Source organism: Dermochelys coriacea, chromosome 7 (genome assembly GCF_009764565.3).
Source record: "Dermochelys coriacea isolate rDerCor1 chromosome 7, rDerCor1.pri.v4, whole genome shotgun sequence".
Taxonomy (NCBI): domain Eukaryota; kingdom Metazoa; phylum Chordata; order Testudines; family Dermochelyidae; genus Dermochelys; species Dermochelys coriacea.
The window spans coordinates 42,103,450-42,124,276 of record NC_050074.1 but is presented as its reverse complement, the minus strand read 5'-3'; the positions used below and the strand labels follow the sequence as shown (position 1 = coordinate 42,124,276).

The 20,827-nt window shown below is 37.4% G+C and overlaps 1 protein-coding gene across 14 annotated transcripts in view; it reads right to left on the bottom strand.

The window, feature by feature from the left end:
* The window catches only part of PFKFB4 (6-phosphofructo-2-kinase/fructose-2,6-biphosphatase 4), a 102,141-nt gene that overhangs the window by 27,699 nt on the left and 53,615 nt on the right, over positions 1 to 20,827 (bottom strand). For 13 of the 14 annotated variants that reach the window (XR_006282486.1, XR_006282485.1, XM_043518014.1 and 10 more), the window contains 6 exons: positions 11,191 to 11,307; positions 6,582 to 6,678; positions 4,088 to 4,154; positions 2,022 to 2,096; positions 807 to 863; positions 163 to 284 (listed from right to left, as the gene is read on the bottom strand). Coding sequence is in view for 12 of the 14 variants with exons in the window: in XM_043518014.1 (XP_043373949.1) it covers positions 163 to 284; positions 807 to 863; positions 2,022 to 2,096; positions 4,088 to 4,154; positions 6,582 to 6,678; positions 11,191 to 11,307 (535 nt within the window). In the remaining 2 variants the exon portion in view is untranslated. Of the gene's footprint in view, positions 1 to 162; positions 285 to 806; positions 864 to 2,021; positions 2,097 to 4,087; positions 4,155 to 6,581; positions 6,679 to 11,190; positions 11,308 to 15,695; positions 15,854 to 20,827 lie in introns of those variants that run through there. The other variant, XM_043518018.1, reaches the window with a different exon arrangement.

Genomic DNA, 20,827 nt, shown 5'->3' with positions numbered 1-20,827 from the left:
AGCTGTTAGAGCCTTTGAAAATCTCTCTCTAAATTGCCAACAGATTGAGATAGTAAAAAAAAATGGCGACATATTTCCATGACAATGAGATTAAGTACACATTCTCTAATGTAATGTCATGAAATAAAGTGGCTGTGACCACAGTATTATTCCGCCACTTACTTGTCCAGAGTTTCATCTAGCATCTCATATGTGTTCTTGTAGCACTCTATTCTTTTCATGAAGTCTTCTGTAGCTTCATCATTACTACAATCAACATAATCAGGACTGCCAAGTTTCACTTGCTATTTAAAGATAAAAGAGCACATGCATTTTCTTTCCCATTTTCAGAAAAGTTTAAAGAAATTTTAACCAAATTTAAATTTCTGGAAATTAAAAATGTGTGCAGCAATGGATGGCTGTTTTAAATCAAAACTAAATTCGGTACCAACTATATAAATGGGTAGGAAAACAGATCAAAAGGAAAAGGAGCTGATGTTTCTTTTCTTTTAGGAGTCCTGCTAAAATAAGCCACTCAAAGCACAGCCTGTTTAAAGGTAGATTAAAGAAAAAACAACCCATGTGAAGGATGACCCAACTGCCAAATCATTTTCCCTCTTAAAATAAAATGAAAGGGCACAGTTTTATATTACTGCCATGAAAGGACATTCTTGTTCTGTACTTCAGCAAGACCGATGTGAAAGGAGAGGGAAAATGAGACTAAATGAAAAGTAACATTAAAAGAAGTGATCATCATATGGCTGATTTTAGACGAGCTACAATGTCTCCCACTTAAAGCAATTTAAGAAAACCTTTCTATAACTCACCACAATGTTTGCAGCAATGACTTCTGGATCTACGCATACTGATTCAACGAAGAAGGTCTTTAATCCAAACAGGAAATCACATATAAGGAAGGAGGAAAGAAAGGCGAGACATTAGAATTGCTCCAGTAATTTGACAACACAAACACACAGTTTCCACCAGTTTATCTATCAAGTCTTGCTAATTATGCCATGCTTCAAACATTCCTATGTCGATTTAGGATTGGTCATACAGGATACTCAATGCCCCATTAAAAGCTGAGGGTGCTCTCCACTTTGTGGCATTAGGTTCTCTATTTTTCCCAAGCACCTTTCAGTAACAGAGAGCTTCCGTGGCAAGAAAATTCAGATTGGCAAAGAAGCAGAAATGGAGGATGGAAGGAAGTGAATTCAGCATTCCTAAAGGTAATTGATACCTTTGAAACAAAAGCATTTTGGTGTTAAAAGGCTCTCTAATTAATAGAGCAGCTCTTACATATGAGATGTACGTGACATGCTTTCCCAAAGATCTACGAAGAAGCTAGATCAGGAAAAACAAAACAAAAGAGACTACTAGGAAAATGCTGAAAGCCAAAAAATCCTATGCCCAAATAACACAGTCTGCTAAATAGAAACTTATCTGTATAAAACTGTAAACAAAAAAGAAAACCTCTCTCCATTTATCAAGGATTACTTGTGGCACCTTAGAGACTAACAAATTTATTTGAGCATAAGCTTTTGTGAGCTGTAGCTGTAGCTCACGAAAGCTTATACTCAAATAAATTTGTTAGTCTCTAAGGTGCCACAAGTAATCCTTTTCTTTTTGCAATTACAGACTAACAGCTGCTACTCTGAAACCTCTCCATTTATCAAAGTTACTAAAGTAAGGCAGTGATAGGACCTTGTTCAGAACATAATCAGAACTGGGCTAATGACAACCATGTTTGAAACAGTTATTGCTAACATTTATCTGAATAACATTTATCTGTTATAGGGAGCCATAACATAAAACAGGGCTACTGATTAATTTCACCAGGATGCAAACAAAATTCTCGGGGGTGGGGGGTCACCTTTCTAAACTTGTCAGAAAAAATGTGCTAGATTTCTACTGGCTAACACCATTTAAAAACTTAGCTGATGTTAGTACAATTCTGATCAGAATGTCGCTAGAGCATAATACAAAACCATGCATCCACATTAGTCAGATTCATATCCCAAGCATTTTAGCTATTGACTCACCTTATAGCCATTCTCCTCACCAAATCTGAAGATGGTTTCTCTGCGTTCTCGTGTTGTGTTTGTAGCATCAAAAACCTAAGACAAATGTCAGAGAAAACACAATCATAGTAGAGTCAAAATATTGCCACATCTTGACAACAGCACTAAATGATCAATAAAAGTTTCCAAGTCCTTCAACTTAAAAAAACAAACAAACAAAACCCCATAAACAGGAATAAATCACTCCCAGGACCAATGTCAAAAACTTTGCTGGCACTAGATTATGGTCATAAGAATTCTGAACAAATAAGATAGCACCTGGGTTGAGAACCCACTTTTCTGAAGCACCTCTACCTGTCCTAGTAGTGAAAATATCAAGTTACATTTCTGAAGTGGTCTCCACTTTCAAAAAGTAAATGCCATAGAGAGAGACACAATCTAGTTCAATACTGGTGATGATTAAAGCTGGAATTTTTCAAAGGTGCCTAATTTAACACACCACGCCATTAAAAAATAAAAAGCCTCACAATATTATTTACTTCAATAACAAACATGATGAGCATGATCTCATGGGATCCGGTTCTTCTCTCCTGTACTTATGTCATGTACCTCCCATACATTTTAATAGCTGCATATATTCCTACTCTTGTTTGAACAGTATAAAAGAGGTAAACTTATTGGATTTCCCTGTAGAAGTTTTCCAGCTGTCAAAAGCTTTCAGAAACTAGATAAGATGGGAAAACCTCCATAATAGAATGTGATTATCCATATAAAAACTGAAAAGCAAGTCTGATGTAAAGAGAGGTTCTGACTATAATAAATGGCAAGAATTATAGTCCATTTCTGACTTTAGAAATCATATTCATAATTTTCCTATTCGTAAGCAGAATGTACAAGGTGAACATTATTGAGAAAACTGCACACAGGGTATATCGCAAAACAGGTGACTAAATGCAAAATATCTTCAGCCACATAAATTCTATTATGCAAACTTTCATGTTTGTGGAGACTTATGAAATGGGTTGCATTTTACAATTTAATTTTGATTTTTATAATTAAGCATAAAAAGTAAAAAAGGTCCTTTTAATAGCATGTCCTTACTTTTCAACACTCCAAATCATGTCTTAAACTTACAAAAAAATGCTAGTTTGACTAACTCACTGAACACTGAGTGACAGCTCCACATGTCAACAGTCTCAAAACCAGAGTTCAAATTATGCAGAAAATTTAACGCCCCAGAGGAAACAGAATTAAAATGTCATTTCAATGAACAGCCAATGTTTTGAATCCTTTGTATATCACTGGCATTAGATTAGCAGAGATTCTAACAGACAATTTTTACACTGAAGATTTAAATCTCAAAAACAAAGCCAGTAAATTATAATTTAGTAAAAAGTAAAAGTGTGTGTGCATGTGCATTTCAAAGTAGCTTTCCATTAACAGTTATATTAATTATGTTCCAACAGGAGTTTGTGCCATCACTGACCAAAACTGCCAGCAAAATTAAAAACATTGATGTACAACATTGGTGGCATTACCTTTAATTGACAACTCACTGAATGTGGCCCACTAGGTTTTATTTTCACAAGGAAAGAAAATGTTCAGCAGGTTAAATGTAATTTTGTCCTACTTCTTCTCAGAGGCATTTTCAGTGTGTCAATAACATTAGTATTAAGGCACTTTTTAAAGGAAAAAATTTAAAACTTTTTTACCTTTAATTTAAACATTGGAATAGGATATCAAATGGTTCTGGATGCATCTATATGATGATTAAACAGGATATCTTGCCATATAAAAGCATAGGCACTTTCCTCTGCACTAGCTCAGCTTGGTGGCATTAGACATCACCCACACATTTCTAAGGGAGGCTGTTTCAGGGTTTAATTATGAAAATATCATGTTTTCCTTTCACAAAACGACCAATGTAGCAGCAACATAAATCCAGTTTCCATTTACAAAGAAAACTTAAGACACATAATGAAATGATTCTGGACTGAATCAGATTATGTATAATCCAGTACAGGTTGGTGATTTTTGAAGAGACCACACTCCAAGAATTTGCCTTCAAAAAAAGACAGAAAACTTACAGCCACATGCCCGTTTTCTTCACTGAGGTACTGCTGGACATCATTCAGTGCTGCTAAGGCACACTGTCTTAAAGGAAAAAAAGATACATGCTAGTTTAATAATTATCCATAATTATGCTTAGCACTACACAACTCTTTGCTTTCAAAGTGCTGAAGAAACATTAGTCAGTCATCAACATATTTGATATGTACTATCTCCACATTACAGGTGGGGAAATGGGCAGAGAGGTGAGCTGACTCGCCCAAGGCCATAGATCACAGGCACGCAACTTTGGACAAAAATGAAAGCAGACCTCCTCTAACAATCTAACATGTTGCACAGATCAGCACATAACATACAGAATTTTCTACTGCCCAGTCTACAACCCTGAATGAATGTTCACAGCTTCATAAAATAATACTACTATACCACCACTTAAGCTGAAATATTCCCCGCCCCGCCACCCACGAACACTTATCCATGGGCAGTTGACTATTAATATGGTTTTCTAGTAGATATGGTCGCTCGGTGAGTTGTGGTCTCATTTTCTTAGGTTAAAATGAATAATTGTTGCAGCTATTTTGTCTCAAGGTATTTCTCAGTAGTCTACTTGCTTTGGACATCTATGCTGAGTTTCTTATGTTTTTTCTCTTGTTTTTAAGCGTGCTCAACTCATTTTGTCTTAAATTTAGTGTTATAATGTAAATTAACACAACCACAGCCACTAGTCTGAAACTGAATCACAAATGAGACAATACAATATTTAGAGCTGGCTGGAAGAACATAGAAAACCCTGCAATTTTGATTTAAAATGGCTAACATTCAGATCAATTTCCTTCCACTCAATTATTTGACTAGATCTAATAATAATCTCCAAGTGAAATAAGATTTTCAATACCTAAATAATACTATGGATAATGTCTGTTTACTCTTTGTGAAATGGACAATTTATCTACCAGGAAACGGTATTTAACATGAACCATCAGATATCAACAATTTTTGCTAACAACCAACTAAATGACATATGGTAGCTGCCAAACAGGCTAGATTTGGCTCAATATCCTACAATGGGTTTTACTGGCATTGCTATTCTATTTTAGGTTCTGGAGTGAAATGTCTTGTTTTCCAAGTGTAACTGACATTCTGTGCTCTTGATAAAAATTTTGTCATAAAAGAAAAAATGAATGCTTTTTAATTCCAACAACTTTTACATTGCAAATATTTCTATACCAACAGCTACTTGTTAGAGTTTTGAAGTTAAGACACATCAATCAAGCCTTCGATAAATAAATACACCTCCCTTTCCCTTCACAGCAAACGGGTGTGATTTGATCACCTGGCTTATCAATTATTGTAATTCCAGCCATTTAGTCTAATAAGCGTCATGGAGGCACATTAAGCTGAATTTTAGCTATAAGTAAAAGGTAGACTTAGGAGGCCAATGAAACATATCATCTATCTCGTGTCACAACCACACAGCAGGTTCTTCTGCAAATTGCCCTGTTCCTGGTATTAGTGATATTGCTTGTTGCAAGGGAAATACAAAATACTGAACAGAAGGACTCAGTTATGGGGGAAAAAAAACACAAATTTCAAATATTTGGTTTTGCATCACAATTCAGAGAGGATTTGGCTCCCTTTTGTCCTGCTGCCCATCTGCCTCCCTTATCTCTGCTTCTGTGATAGAGAAACTCTCTCCCCACTCCATACCAGTGATTCTCTCACCATGACCAACAGACTTCCCTCCTCACCGTTTGGAGGAGTTCCATTTGCTTTCTTTGCCCACAGTATTTACCACTGGTGCTCCACTCCCTCCAGCCTCTGCCTAATTCCCAGGCATAGCAAACTGAGAGCTAATCAGCGCAATTCACCAGCAGACTTGACTGCATACAGAGTATGAAGCAGTTCTCCCGCTGTCAGATGAAGACTGTCAGTTCCAGCTTCCCTGAAGCACTGATTGGAATATATTCAAATACACTTTAGAATTTCTATTCTAATTTAATATGACCAGTAAAAGGGAAAAAGATAGGTATGCACCCTTTTTGGCAGTGGGAAAAAGGGGACAAAGGGAATCTATTTATTTATCGCCTTAGAAATACTAGGAACGTCAAGTCTCATCTACTCTGCTTTTATTGACGATCTATAAAAACAGAGTAGATGAGACTTGACATTCCTAGTATTTCTAAGGCGATAAATAAGTAGACTCCCTTTGTCCCCTGTGAAATGGAATGGCGGCATTCACAGCTTGTTGAAGGGCCAGAGGTGACGAATCTTAAATAAATCCAACTGTTTTAGGTGTTTGACTTAAAGGTTAACCAAAATTTTAAACAGTCCAAACAAAAGACACTGCTCCTGCTTCTCTAAGGTTTCATTTCTTTGGTATCTGATATCATAGTTCTACAGAGATTTCCAGGGCATACAAAATCAGAATTTTCAGCAGTTCCCAATAGTAAATTATAACATATCATTAGAATTAAACTGGCATTGTGTAAAGCCAAAAATATTCCAACTTACTTTCTGATTTTCAAGCCCTCTTCATTGTCTGGCAAGAAGAACTCAAAGGATTTGTATGTTTTTACCAAATCTCGACGGTACTGACCAACATTAAATTCTGTGGAGAAGAGTCACTATTAGTTGGGACTGATAATCCTGCTAGTAATTAGCATTAAAAAAAATCAAATTTAATGACAGTTCCGAAACAAATTCACCTCCAGGAATAGATCAGTCTAGTCTGTACCTGGACAACAAAACTAATTATACTTCTCCTTTCAGTAAAGAAAAGCCTTGTGGTTACCAGAACAGGACCAAGTGTGAGAAAATGTGGGTTCTATTCAACACTCTTCTGTGCACCTTTGGACAAATCACTTCACCTTTTTGTGCCTCAGTTTTCCCACCTGCAAAATAGGTTAAGTTACTTCCTTCCTCACAGAAATGTTGTGAGTTAATCTAATTCATTTCTGTAAAGTGCTTCAATAAACTTTTTTGCTTCCACAAATTTCCATAGCACCTAATATCCAAAGACTAACTATTACATAAAGAGAAAAAAGAGTTATATGTGGTATTAGTTAGCCTAGTTTTTGGCTAAATACACCATTATTTTTTCTTCGCACTGTATTATATGAACACAGCCTATTTATTTATATTCTATAAGAAGTAACAAGTGAATATACCATCCTGAAAAACCTCCTATAGGTTCAAAATGTCTAGAGGGGCACAAAGTGCAGTGCATTATTGCACATATACTGAATAAAACATGCCATCACCGATCAAATGACAATTGTCTTGTGTCTGGACAAAGGTCTTTGCCAGCAGGAGTGTCACAGCACAGGTCATCAAAGCAAGGCAGCAGTAACTTAGCAAACAAGGCAAATGGAATTGTACCATAATTAAGTTTATAAAACAGGGCTCTGGGTATAGCAACTCATGTTTAACTTCTTTTGTGTTTATGGGTTTTCTTTGCTGTACCTTGAGCATTTGTTTAAACTAATCTCGATTGAACATTCTGTTTGAGGAACTATTGTTACTTGCCAGTCTTCATTTCCAGAAGGAGGTAAAGAAATAGGGGAAATTAACTACTGAGCTCTCCTTGTTCAGACTCTCCTGACAACTGCACTGAAAAGGGTCGCAGACTAGGAAATTAATAGTTGTTTAATCCTGGACAAAACATACCGCTGAACATTAACAGTCATCACAGTAAATTAGTTAGTACAGCCGATGAAAACTTTAGTAACCAACTGAATGGCATCTATGTCCTGAGTGAGGTTCCTTTCCCTCTTCTGCATATTCTTCTCTTGGGTTCTTAAACCATGTAGCTCACGAAAGCTTATGCTCAAATAAATTTGTTAGTCTCTAAGGTGCCACAAGTACTCCTTTTCTTTTTTGCAAATACAGACTAACACAGCTGCTACTCTGAAATATGTCCTGAGTGGCATCAGGACAATTTCCACACAAACAAGTCATGGTTTAAGAACCCAAGAGAAGAATACGCAGAAGAGGGAAAGGAACTTTGAGAATGATTATTTTTTAAGAAACAGGCCTTTTCTTCGTGTCAAAGCCCTTTAAAATTAAGTATTGAAAAGTACAGTTTGCAAAATTATCCATACATGAAATTCTTTCCAAAAGAAAAAAAAAAGATTGTATTGCTTCTCCCTAGGGCACCATTTTCCTTATTAGTATCTATTCAATACAGAAATCTCACTGAAGAAACCCAATTTAATTTAGCACCTTGTGGTCCAAACGTGGTACATAGTTTGTGATTATCCAAACGAGTCTAAGGAAGCAGAATACCCAAATCTCACTGAAATTCAATTGAATTTGAGCACTTAGCTCCCTTAGGCTACTTGGATTTGATTTGGTCAGAAAGGATAAAAGCAAGCGTCTAATTATTTTTTAAATAATTCTCATTGTGGGAACCTCAGGCTAATTGACTCAATGTTCTTAGACCCTTTATTTCATTCAACATGAGCTACATGAGACGATGCCACTTATCTGACCTCTGGATTTTTGATAATCTAATAATTTTAATACCCACATTAAAGGCTATAAATTTTTACTATACTGAGTACATTCTGTTATTTTTAAATGACATTAAGAAACCTCAGAGTGAAGGAGAGTACAAGACCAGACATTTATTACACAAAGATCATCCATCCATCAAGTTAGCCTAGACAACAGAGTGATAGACAATGCATGAGCTATCTACTCGATCAGAGGAAAGATATTTTAAACTGATTCAGTTCTGAAGAAATTGCATTCGTGATGACAAAACAACAAATTGTTCACTCTGAAGCTAAAGATTAAATGCAAGATATATTTTCCAACAGCAGCAAGGAGGACTAGACTACAGGTCATATGACTGTAAATTCCCAGCAGCCATTATCAGGACAACCCTCACTGACGGTCTAGGCAGGAATTAGAAATAGCAACTGAACCATACAAGGTGCAAGGTTTGTAATGGAGATGATACAGAGGGATTTCCTTCCTGAATATCCAGTTCATTTTAAAATTTTAATTTTTAAAACACAAACATTTAAAGTTACAGACCTGTTACTTAAGATAGTCTGTGGAACTTTTATCACAGTTCAAGCCAATCATCCCTGCCTACTGCAACTGATAAACCAACCTCCCTCTTTTCCCCCCCAGTGCCTCCTGCCCACCAGTGGCCCTGCCAATCAACTCCTCCCCCTCCCTCCCAGGGCCTCCTGCACACTACAGAACATCCATGGCATGCAGGAGGCGCTGGAGAAGAAGGAGAGGGGATTGGGACAGGAAGCGGCAGGTTGGGAAGAGGCGGAGCGGGGTGTGCCATTGGGGGAAGAGGTGGAGCAGGGGCGGGAATGGGGCAGGGACTTGCAGAAGGGGTGGAATGGGGGCAGAGCCTGGGGCGGAGCTAGGGTTGAACACCTCCTGGGACAACTGGAAGCCAGCGCCTGTGGACGAGACCCACAATCTACTCCCCCAGTCTTGGACATGGACAGTGTCTTATGTATTGTCCAACATAGAATTTTTGCTTCTCAAAGTTGAGCATGTAGTATTTACCTCTTTGAGCTCAATAACCATCCCCGATATGCACGACAAGGCAGCAGAGGAATCCTGGCTACTATAAAAGCTTGCTGAATTTAAAAGCATATTACACTTCAAACTTTTTTTTAAAATAAGGATCTGTTTTAAAAAGTCACTTTAATGGTTAAATTTGCCCCATCATTTGAATAGGAGATGTCATCAGGTGGCACTGTTACACAGCCTTCTAAGTTATTTTTCTTAACGTGCAAGCAAGTTTTGGCTCTTGGAAGTCAAGCTTGACTGTGTGGGGATGTTAATTTTGGTTAGAAGCAGCTTCCAGGGGAGCGGGTGGGGAAAACTGCGTGAGCAGCAGGAGAATTCTCTCTCTGCCTTGGGCTCTGATTAGCAACATTGCTTGACATAGATCTCCTCCCTGAGAGCTAGACAGCAGTGATGGCCTGAGTTTCCTGTAGGAAGGCAATGGCCTGCATGACTGTCTCATTTCATGACTGAAGCAGGTGTATAAAAAAAGCAGGTTACACTTTAAAAGGTATCCTGAATCTGAATAAGTGATTTCTCCTTCACTAGAAACCAAACTGCAAGGCCCTGGATTTTCACTGGTGTTAGAACTGACAACAATATTTTGGAAATATTATATATACACCCAATTGTTCCACAAGAACACTGAGCAACTACCAATAAGCTACATGCATCTCCATAATCATCTACCCAATGCAAATAATTATTTTAAAAGCCCAATCCTAAACTTAATAGCAAGGTTTTGATAAAGTCAAATGGCAGTCTAAATACATCCTAGAACACATTTTCATATTTCATTTTTTTCCCTTCAAAAACAGTTAAGAAATGAGTGTCTGATCTCAAATACGCAGTCAGAAGTTTAACCTTTCACATTGACTATGTTGTTTAACTGCGTTACAGGTAGATATCTACAGTATTCATATCGCCCCCATTACTGTAGTAATGTACTGAGTCTTCACACTTAGTAATGGGTTGGTTAAGTCTTCCAAACTTTAGATGTTTAGTCATCTCTAAAGATTCAGAGTTCCTGCCTACTTTTTTTTTGGGGTTTTTTTTTTTTTTTTTTTTTTTTTTTTTTTTTACACTTAGTGCCTTTAATCGGGGCTCTCTAAGTGCTTTACCAACATTACACAGTGAGCAACAATGAGATAGATACTATTACATCCATTTTATGTAATAAAGATAAAAGAGTAGCATAGAGAAGTTCAGAGATTTGCTCAAAAGGTCACATAGGAAGGCAATGGTGAAGTTAGAAACTGATTCCAGGAGTGCTAACTCAGACCCCACACCTCCAATAAACAAGATCTCTTCTCAGATACCAAAACAAGTCAGTCAACTGTAAGAGTGAATACATGGAAGATAAATGCAGAGTGTTCATTCAGGAATCAGTCTAGAAAAAGGTAAAAACTGATCAGACAAGACAGCTGATATACAGAATGAAATTTAAATGGAATAAAGAAAGTAAGTATACACTGACTGATGGACATTGACAAGAGTTTAAGAAGAAACAACAGGGAAATATATTAAAAAAGCTAACAGTCCCAAAAGAAACCTTGTGATGTAAACGAAAGCAGAACAGAACCTTTTGTAGGCACTCCAATCCAGTTTAAGTAGCGTGTCAGTTTCTTGGAGATGTATGTTTTCCCTCTGGCTGGGAGGCCCACCATGACAATCAGTGTAGGACAATTAGTCATACAGACTGAAAGAAAGAAAGAAAAAGAAATGTTTACAATTAACATGATGCCAAGCAAAGGCTCTAGCAACAGCAGGCAATTACGGAGCATAAGCCCCTAAGGAAGTGGCTGGTCAGACAGGTCTGCACTCAGTGGTTATTCCATTACAGCATTCCACATTCCAAGTTTTCTCTAGCAAGTGCAATGCAACACAACTGGACTGTGTTCTAATTTGTGCACAGCTTTAGCAGAGTGATTCAGTGGAAGCAGTGCGTCTCTGGACATTTATCAGTGCTATGTGGATAACGAACAATAAACTTATACATCTGCATTCATATTAAAAAACAGGCATAAATTATATATATATAAAATGTTATGATGCCTTCTAGTTCAGTTCTGCACTTACACTGAAAGGACAAAGATGTTTTTCTCATTTTTAAAACTTTCGAATTTGTACTGTCTTCTTAAAATGAAAGATTTCAGCCCTATTAATCATCCCCTTTTCTGTTTTTCAAGTGGAGATGAAACAAACATGACTGCTGCTGTTTAATACATCGTGGAGTTCCCTATCATACCAAAACAGCACTCTCTTGTTCTTTCCAAACGCTATTGATGTCACAACCGCTATAGAAACAGTGCTTGTGTTAACTACTGTTGTCCAGCCAGCAGACGGTAAGATAATAAATCACCACTATAATTCTCAAAATATATGCTTAAAATTAGACAATTTAATGAAATAATACTTTAAAACAAGTTAACTTCGGGGTTTGAAAACCTTGGTAGTATTCCTTTCAAAGGGCAAGTGTTTCAAATACTTTCAGTGGTAAAACAGTATGGATTCAACTAGCTTCCTTGAATCCATCATGGCTACAAATGAAACTTTATAGTACAAGGCTGCCTAAAAAGAAAGAACATATGTAAACAGTCCAGAGCCTTTTTAACAATAAAAAACAAACAGGCTAAAAAAATAGATAGTATTTTTTTCCAACTTAATTCACAGGTATATGGTAACCCATCAGACATTAATTTCCTCTCTCTATAGAAAAAAACAATTTACTTAAAAATATATATATTCATTAGCACCCAGATGGAAACAAATACATTTATTCAGAGAGTAAATCACAGCATTGCAATGAAAGGCAAAAGCCAGGACAGTCCCTTCTGCAGCACTGTCTTAATGTGTCTCTAAGCTTCAGCTAAAAGAAGCTGTTTTCTTTTCTCCAAGAACAGGCTTTTATAATTCCTCTTTCTTTCACCCTTTCTTTCAATTATCTTAACATGTAAAAACAGATTAGCATATTAGTAAAATATTTTAAAAATGGCAAAATTCTCCATTTTTTCCTGAAATGCCAAAGGTAAATGCCACGCACAAACCTTAACTGTGTAGATTTGTCATTATAATACTGTATCAAGCAAAGCAAACTATTTTTCCAGGAAAATGGATGAATCGGAATACAATCTACAAAGGAGTTTAAATTTCTATGTAATTCTAAGAGTCCAGAAAGACACTGGTAAAAACTTGTGCAGCTACCAAACAAAGCAGTACTCTGTGTAAAGGCTTTGAAGTTCTTGTCAAGCCAGGACCATAATGTCTTCTGATACATTTTTCCTGTCTCTCAATTCCGCAAACTGTAATTCCAAATAGCAAGGAGGGGGGATACAGGAAGTTTGTGAAATGGAAAAAAGTACAAGTATTTATTCTCGTCAACTTTTCTCACAAGCTCCCTGAAAAATCCCAGATATGAGATATCATTGCCAGGAAAAATCTAAGTGACCCAAGAATGTCCAAGAGATGTATCACTATTTACATCTTGCATATTTCCTTTGAAATATCCAACTTGAATTTTGAACAGTCATCCAGAGAAAGCACTGGAATACAAGGTGTAGAAACTGACAATAAGCAATTGATTTGTATGCAACTGATGTGCTGAGAAAGCTCAAAGTGCTGCTTTGCTCAGAATACTCTATATGGGGCCTGTGTAAACCAAAAAGATTTTTTACTTTCTGAACAGAATTTCCAGACTTTAACATGTCATGTATGGCTAACATATATGACTTCATAATTATTCTTACAATAAATTCTGATATTTGCCTAGGGCGAGCAATCCAAATTCAACCTTCTTCTCACAGCAGTCATCTCACGGAACAATGCCATATTGCAAGTTATGATGGACACCACTTTCCATATTGCTGAACTAGCACAGATTCCTATGGCACATCTACACAAGCACACGCATGCCAAGCTAGGGTGTAAATCAACAGTGCTCCAGCATACTGTGCACTCTCCATGGGAACCCTGCTGAAGCACACTTGGGAATGTCTAGTGCACATCACTAGATGTACCCAAGGGCAGTTAGTGCACAGCATGCTGGATCGTTGTACACTTATATGCCAGCTTGCCACACAGCAAGTGCTCATGTAAACATGCCCCTCATCTTCATGTTGCAGACCTATGGACTGTTCAGAACCGTGTACCACTATTACGTCTTTTAAGATAATGTAATTAATTGACAAACATATGAATTGCCATTCTGATTAGACCAATGGCCCACATAACTCAGTGTCCCATCACAGACTAGTGATGGATGCTGTAGAAGAAGCTGTGCTTAAGATTGAGAATAATTCCCACAAGTATAATTTCATGAGCTCCCTTTATTAGGAACCTATGTTTCTACTGTTTAACATATTCACCAAATCTGATGCTCTAATCACTATGGGCACAATTCTTTGGATATGCCACCCTACTATCAGAAAGCCAAGGAAATAATTTGCTGATCCCAATTACAACAGCAGCCCTGATTCCCACTCTCACTAAATACTTCAGTTATAAATGCCAAGTTGGTTAGGGGGATGCCTTCCATCTACAAAGAGATTATTACCAATAAGTAACAGCTACTACATATGCAGGTGAAGAGGAACAAAGCTAAATTCAGCCTTAGCCTTTAAGGCACTACAGTCTCCAGTACTATGTATTTACGTAACTTGACAGTCCTGCAACTAATACTGTAACTAACCTTAGAGGAAATACTATATTACGCTTGAAATATTTCAGTAGTAAGGTAGCTTGAAGACAGATGTGCCCTGAGCAAGGACTAGTCACCTGGAAAGTTTAAACTTACGAAGTTCAGACATTTGAGTTTAGCAGGAACAAATAAAGATTTTTACTTTTTCTCCCTGCAACAATCGCCTAACCAAAAAAACGGGTACACTGATTTTTCTCATTAGTTTCCGGGGGGGAAAATGTCACGTTTGGCTGAGACCAAGTATTAAATGTCAGAAAAAATGGGAGAACTTTTTGGGAAGTTTCAAATATATAGAAAAAGGAGATAACAGAAGTTTTCACATAATCTTAACTATAGCTTTCTCTCCTGACAAAGAACAACACATGTACAGAAACATTCCTGTATGTGTTCATTTAGTTAATAGCATGGAAAGTGTCAGTGTACCAAGGGCTAAGGTGACGCAACCTAAGAAATTGCACCATGCCAATGTAAACTGCTGAAAAATGTAAACCCTTTTTAAAAAAAAACCTGAAACTTCCCTGTTTTCACATCCCCGATGAACAATGCCATTTAGTACTGGAAGCTGAGCTTTGTTCCCTTCTCTGTTTCCTGACAACTAGATGAGATCTTCCCCCTTGGGCTTTAATGTCTTTCAATTTAATTAAGAGATAAGAAATAAAAATTTGATCTAATTAGTCTAGATGGCCTGTGCTCTTTAATTATTAGTGCACCCAATGAAAAGGAGGGAGGAAAGAGGAATAGGAAAAGGATAACACTGTTGTAAAACCTCAAACTATAAAATTAAGTTTACAATACAAAATGTTTAAAGAGGAAACTGTAATACTACCACTAAAACATAGTGCATGACTTTAAAGCACATGTTTAAATACATAAAGCATTACCTTATTACTATGGCAGTGATTAACAGAAATGCCACCAATGCATTCAGGATATACAGTAATTCTACAATAATTCTTGTTTCCCAAAGGCCAAAAAAAAAAAAAAAAAAAAAAAAAAACAAAAAGAGTATTCTTAATAGAAACTGACATTTCAAGAACACTATAATACCTTATTATATTCACTACCATGCAGAATGAAAAAGGAATCCGGACTGCAACAATCCAGTTCTTGATGACTGTATTGCATACTTTACTCAGTCTTGTTTTAGAAATATATGTAATGCATGCAAGCAAATAAGATTTTTTTAACCAAATAAATAGTCACAAGCTTATAAAAGTAACCACACCCAAGAAAATTATTGTGTATTCTTCCTATCAAATCATTTTCCGATTACCAAGCAACAGGCAGAAATTGTCATATGGCCACAAGTTATAACACAATTGGGAAAAACATAAATATAGTTTGTTATCCTAATGAAAATGTGAATGTGAAAAAGCATTGTTTGTACCAACCTAGCACTCCATAGCAAGTATTTGGTTTCAGATTCCATACGAATTTTGGAAAAGGAAAAGAAATAGGTTTCCCATAGTAAAGTAAAGTTAGGATTATCTAGTAGCCTTTTAAAAGCAACAGTGAGCACAAAGGAGTTAAAATTATTCACTTCTGAAGACTGAGGAAAACCAAGTGATGTTTTTATTTCCTCCTACTTGCATTATTTCACAATAGATGTGCACATGCTGTGTCAATGTTTTGAAATCAGACCGGAATATTTAACAAGTGATCTTGTGAAACTTATGTCTTACCTTATTTTTAAGTTTACATACTGCCTAAAAATTACGTTTCACTTATGTGAGTGAAAATGTCTCTCCCATTCCACATACTTAAAACTGATGAATAAATTCTCATTTCTATTTGGTACTTAAATCAACTTTTATGGTCAGCAGAAGTATTAGGGTATCACCCAAAGCACACTGAAAAGAACAAGAACCTTTCCATTAACTTCAACGGGCTTTGTATCAAGCCCTCCTTTGTCTCTGAAATTAAAGCAGTATTTAGGTCTTAGATAGGCCCACACCATCCTCTCTGACTAGAATACACAGAGGGTTGAAAACATTTGGGAGGGGGGTAAGATGGTTCTATATATTGTGTCCCATCCTATGTCCTGTCAAATTTAATTATTTTTGTTTCAGCGTTTTGCATGTTGATCTTGAAGACAAAGAAGAGCGCAGCAGGAACCTGGCCTGATTCTCCTCCAACAACAGATAGCAGCTACATCTCTTAGAAAAAGAAAAGGAGTACTTGTGGCACCTTAGAGACTAACAAATTTATTTGAGCATAAGCTTTCGTGAGCTACAGCTCACTTCATCGGATGCATTTGGTGGAAAATACAGTGGGGAGATTTATATACACACACAGAGAACATAAAACAATGGGTTTTATCATACACACTGTAAGGAGAGTGATCACTTAAGATGAGCTATTACCAGCAGGAAGGTGTGGGGGGGAGGGGGGGGAAGAGGAGGAAAACCTTTTATGTTGATAATAAAGGTGGGCCATTTCCAGCAGTTAACAAGAATGTCTGAGAAACAGTAGGGGGTGGGGTGGGGAGAAATAACATGGGGAAATAGTTTTACTTTGTGTAATGACCCATCCACTCCCAGTCTCTATTCAAGCCTAAGTTAATTGTATCCAGTTTGCAAATTAATTCTGGAGAAAATCTCTCCAGTCACTCGATTACAGACATGAAAGTGGCTATCCTTCAACAAAAAAAACTTCAAAAACAGACTCCAACGAGACTGCTGAATTGGAATTAATTTGCAAAATAGATACAATTAACTTAGGCTTGAATAGAGACTGGGAGTGGATGGGTCATTACACAAAGTAAAACTATTTCTCCTCCCCACCCCACCCCCCACTGTTCCTCAGAGGTTCTTGTTAACTGCTGGAAATGGCTCACCTTGATTATCACCATAAAAGGTTTTCCTTCTCCCCCCCCCCCCCGCCTTCCTGCTGGTAATAGCTCATCTTAAGTGATCACTCTCCTTACAGTTTTCAGAGTAGCAGCCGTGTTAGTCTGTATTCGCAAAAAGAAAAGCAGTACTTGTGGCACCTTAGAGACTAACAAATTTATTTGAGCATAAGCTTTCGTGAGCTACAGCTCACTTCATCGGATGCATTACTGTAGCTCACGAAAGCTTATGCTCAAATAAATTTGTTAGTCTCTAAGGTGTCACAAGTACTCCTTTTCTTTTTTAGTGTGTATGATAAAACCCATTGTTTCATGTTCTCTCTCTCTGTGTGTGTGTGTGTGTGTGTGTGTGTAAATCTCCCCACTGTATTTTCCACTGAATGCATCCAATGAAGTGAGCTGTAGATCATGAAAGCTTATGCTCAAATAAATTTGTTAGTCTCTAAGGTGCCACAAGTACTCCTTTTCTTTTTGCGAATACAGACTAACACGCCTGCTACTCTGAAACATCTCTTAGAAAGTGCTTAGAAAAGCAATTCAAAACTAGGAGTGCCCTACATGTTGGAAGATGAGCCGATGATGCACCAAATTTTATAAAACTGTACATACACAAGTTGAAGAAGCATCCATTTATGTTAATTCTGCCATGCATTTCTAATGAATACTTTGTCTTTGAAGCCATCCAGTTTGAACAATAGAGTTATCGTTAGAGCAAACTATGCTGCTCCTTCTCCTACTTTGTTCCCTTTCCCTTATATTTAGCAGCTTCCCCACCCCCAATTCTTTCCAGTCATCACAGATACACACCTATGATGGGTTTCAGAGTAGCAGCCGTGTTAGTCTGTATTCGCAAAAAAGAAAAGGAGTACTTGTGGCACCTTAGAGACTAACAAATTTATTTGAGCATAAGCTTTCGTGAGCTACAGCTCACTTCATCGGACCTTGATCCGATGTAGTGAGCTGTAGCTCACGAAAGCTTATGCTCAAATAAATTTGTTAGTCTCTAAGGTGCCACAAGTACTCCTTTTCTTTTTTACACCTATGATGCATAGCCTGACAACTTCACTCAGCTCCATCTGTCTCTCCGATTGTCACCTTCTCTCCTCCCACCTTTCCCTTCCTGTTTGTCTCCAAAATTCGTGTATGTACTGTCTACTACTGCTGCCAAGGCGGATTTCTCCTTCTATCTAGCTTCTGCCCTTTTCATTCCAACAAAAGTATCTTGACCAAGGAGACTAACAAACTAGTGAGGGGATGGAGCACTGCTCTGCCCTTGTTCTAGATCCATATGCAGTCTTTACACAGATGATTGTGGTCATCCTCCTTTATGCCTCTGGTTCTCCACTTGCTTTACTGATCTACTTGCTTTACGCTCCTTATCTGTGGAAGCCTCTCGGGGTTCAATTGTGTGTTCTCTCCCTTTCACATCAAGTTCAATTACCACCTCCACGTGGGTGATTCCTAATTTACTTCTGCTCTCCACCTGGTCTTACATTTCCAACTCTTTGACAGATATCTATCTCCTGGACATCCCAAACGCACTATATGCAATATGGAGCATCCTTGCTCACAATTCCTCTCCACAGCATCTTTTTTCTGCCAGCATTGACTAATCCAGTACCCTCCAGGAAACAGCCTTGTAATCTTGGTATGATTTTCAACGCACCCATTCATATTCCTATTCTTCTCAAATCCTGTTGCTTTTCCCTGTAAGACATCAGGGTCCATCTCATCTTCCCTATCCGCAATGCTAAACAGCTCATCTAAAGTCACTAGATTTACAGTTTATTACAACAATCTGTAACTCACTAACCATCCCTTTTTGTCTTATGACTACAGGAGTTAATGGGCCACTTCACCTTGAATTGTCCCTTAGAGTATGTGCTAACTACTTATGCTAAACTATCTGTCCAATCTTGTATTTAGCTGTGACACTCTCAGTACCTTTTCCAGACCTGAAAAAGAGCTCTGTGTAACTCTAAAGCTTGTTTCAGAGTAGCAGCCCTGTTAGTCTGTATTCGCAAAAAGAAAAGGAGTACCTGTGACACCTTAGAGACTAACAAATTTATGTGAGCATAAGCTTTCGTGAGCTACAGCTCACTTCATCGGATGTATCGGATGTAAATAAATGCATCCGATGAAGTGAGCTGTAGCTCATGAAAGCTTATGCTCAAATAAATTTGTTAGTCTCTAAGGTGCCACAAGTACTCCTTTTCTAAAGCTTGTCTCTCTCACCAGCAGAAGTTGGTCCAATAAAGGAGATTACCTCACCTACCTTGCCTCATCTATAGCTTGGTCATCTAACATTTTATTACTGGTTTCAGAGTAGCAGCCGTGTTAGTCTGTATTCGCAAAAAGAAAAGGAGTACTTGTGGCACCTTAGAGACTAACAAATTTATTAGAGCATAAGCTTTCGTGAGCTACAGCTCACTTCATCGGATGCATTTGGTGGAAAAAACAGAGGAGAGATTCTCCACCAAATGCATCCAATGAAGTGAGCTGTAGCTCACGAAAGCTTATGCTCTAATAAATTTGTTAGTCTCTAAGGTGCCACAAGTACTCCTTTTCTTTGTATTACTGTAACCTTCCTTTCTCTGAGCTATCTGCCTTTCACTACTTTCTTTCCCTCCTCTAACCTATCCAAAATAATGTTGTAGTCATCTTCTTCTACAGCTGCTCTGCCCATCAGCGTCCCTTCCTCCCCATTTAAGTCCCTTTATGGTATTATACAGATAACTGTATATAAAGGCCCTACAAGCTCTTAAAATAAGCTCTCCAGGGCAGTGATCATGTCTGTCTTTAAGTTTTTGAAAGTGACCTACTTTTACAGTGCTATATGAATCTCAAATAAAAAAAAGGTTTCAGAGTAGCAGCCGTGTTAGTCTGTATTCGCAAAAAGAAAAGGAGTACTTGTGGCACCTTAGAGACTAACAAATTTATTAGAGCATAAGCTTTCGTGAGCTACAGCTCACTTCATCGGATGCATTTGGTGGAAGGTGCCACAAGTACTCCTTTTCTTTTTGCAAATAAAAAAAAGTTACTCAACTTGTCAAATTCTGTCTTTAAGAATAACTGATGTATACAGTTCCAGGAAAAACAGCTCCAGGAAAATCTAATTTTTAATTGCAGGAAATGTGGCCTTTATTTTTCAACTTTGTTCTATAACATTCCCTATCCCCACAAAAAAGTATTTAGCTTTAGTATATTTTACTGTTCTCAATTAAATCTCAGGCTTGGATTTGATTCCTAGATGCACAGAACTTAAAGCAACCTGACAGCTGAACCTGAAAGTAGCTTTGATCTAGACCAATTATAGACATACCCAGTTGCACCCAAATAACCAATTACAGAATGCTTTCAAGACAGACTACTGTAAAAGTTAAGTGGGGATGTAAATAAAATTGACACTTAGTTGACTTTTAGTGACTTTTTCCCTTACTTCAGCTAGTGTCATTTTGAACAATTTATTTTCACTTTACCTTAGTGAAGTCAATACACTTTTAAAAAGCCCTATATTTTCACACTAAGCTGTCTCAGTTGGTACTTTGTTGTGCTTTTTACTAGTCCAAAATTATACAGATTTTTATTCCTGTTGGATTATTATGCTCAAGGCAGAATCTAAAAAGATTAGTGTTTCATGTGTTCTAATTTCTAATTCTCTACTGAGATACCGAA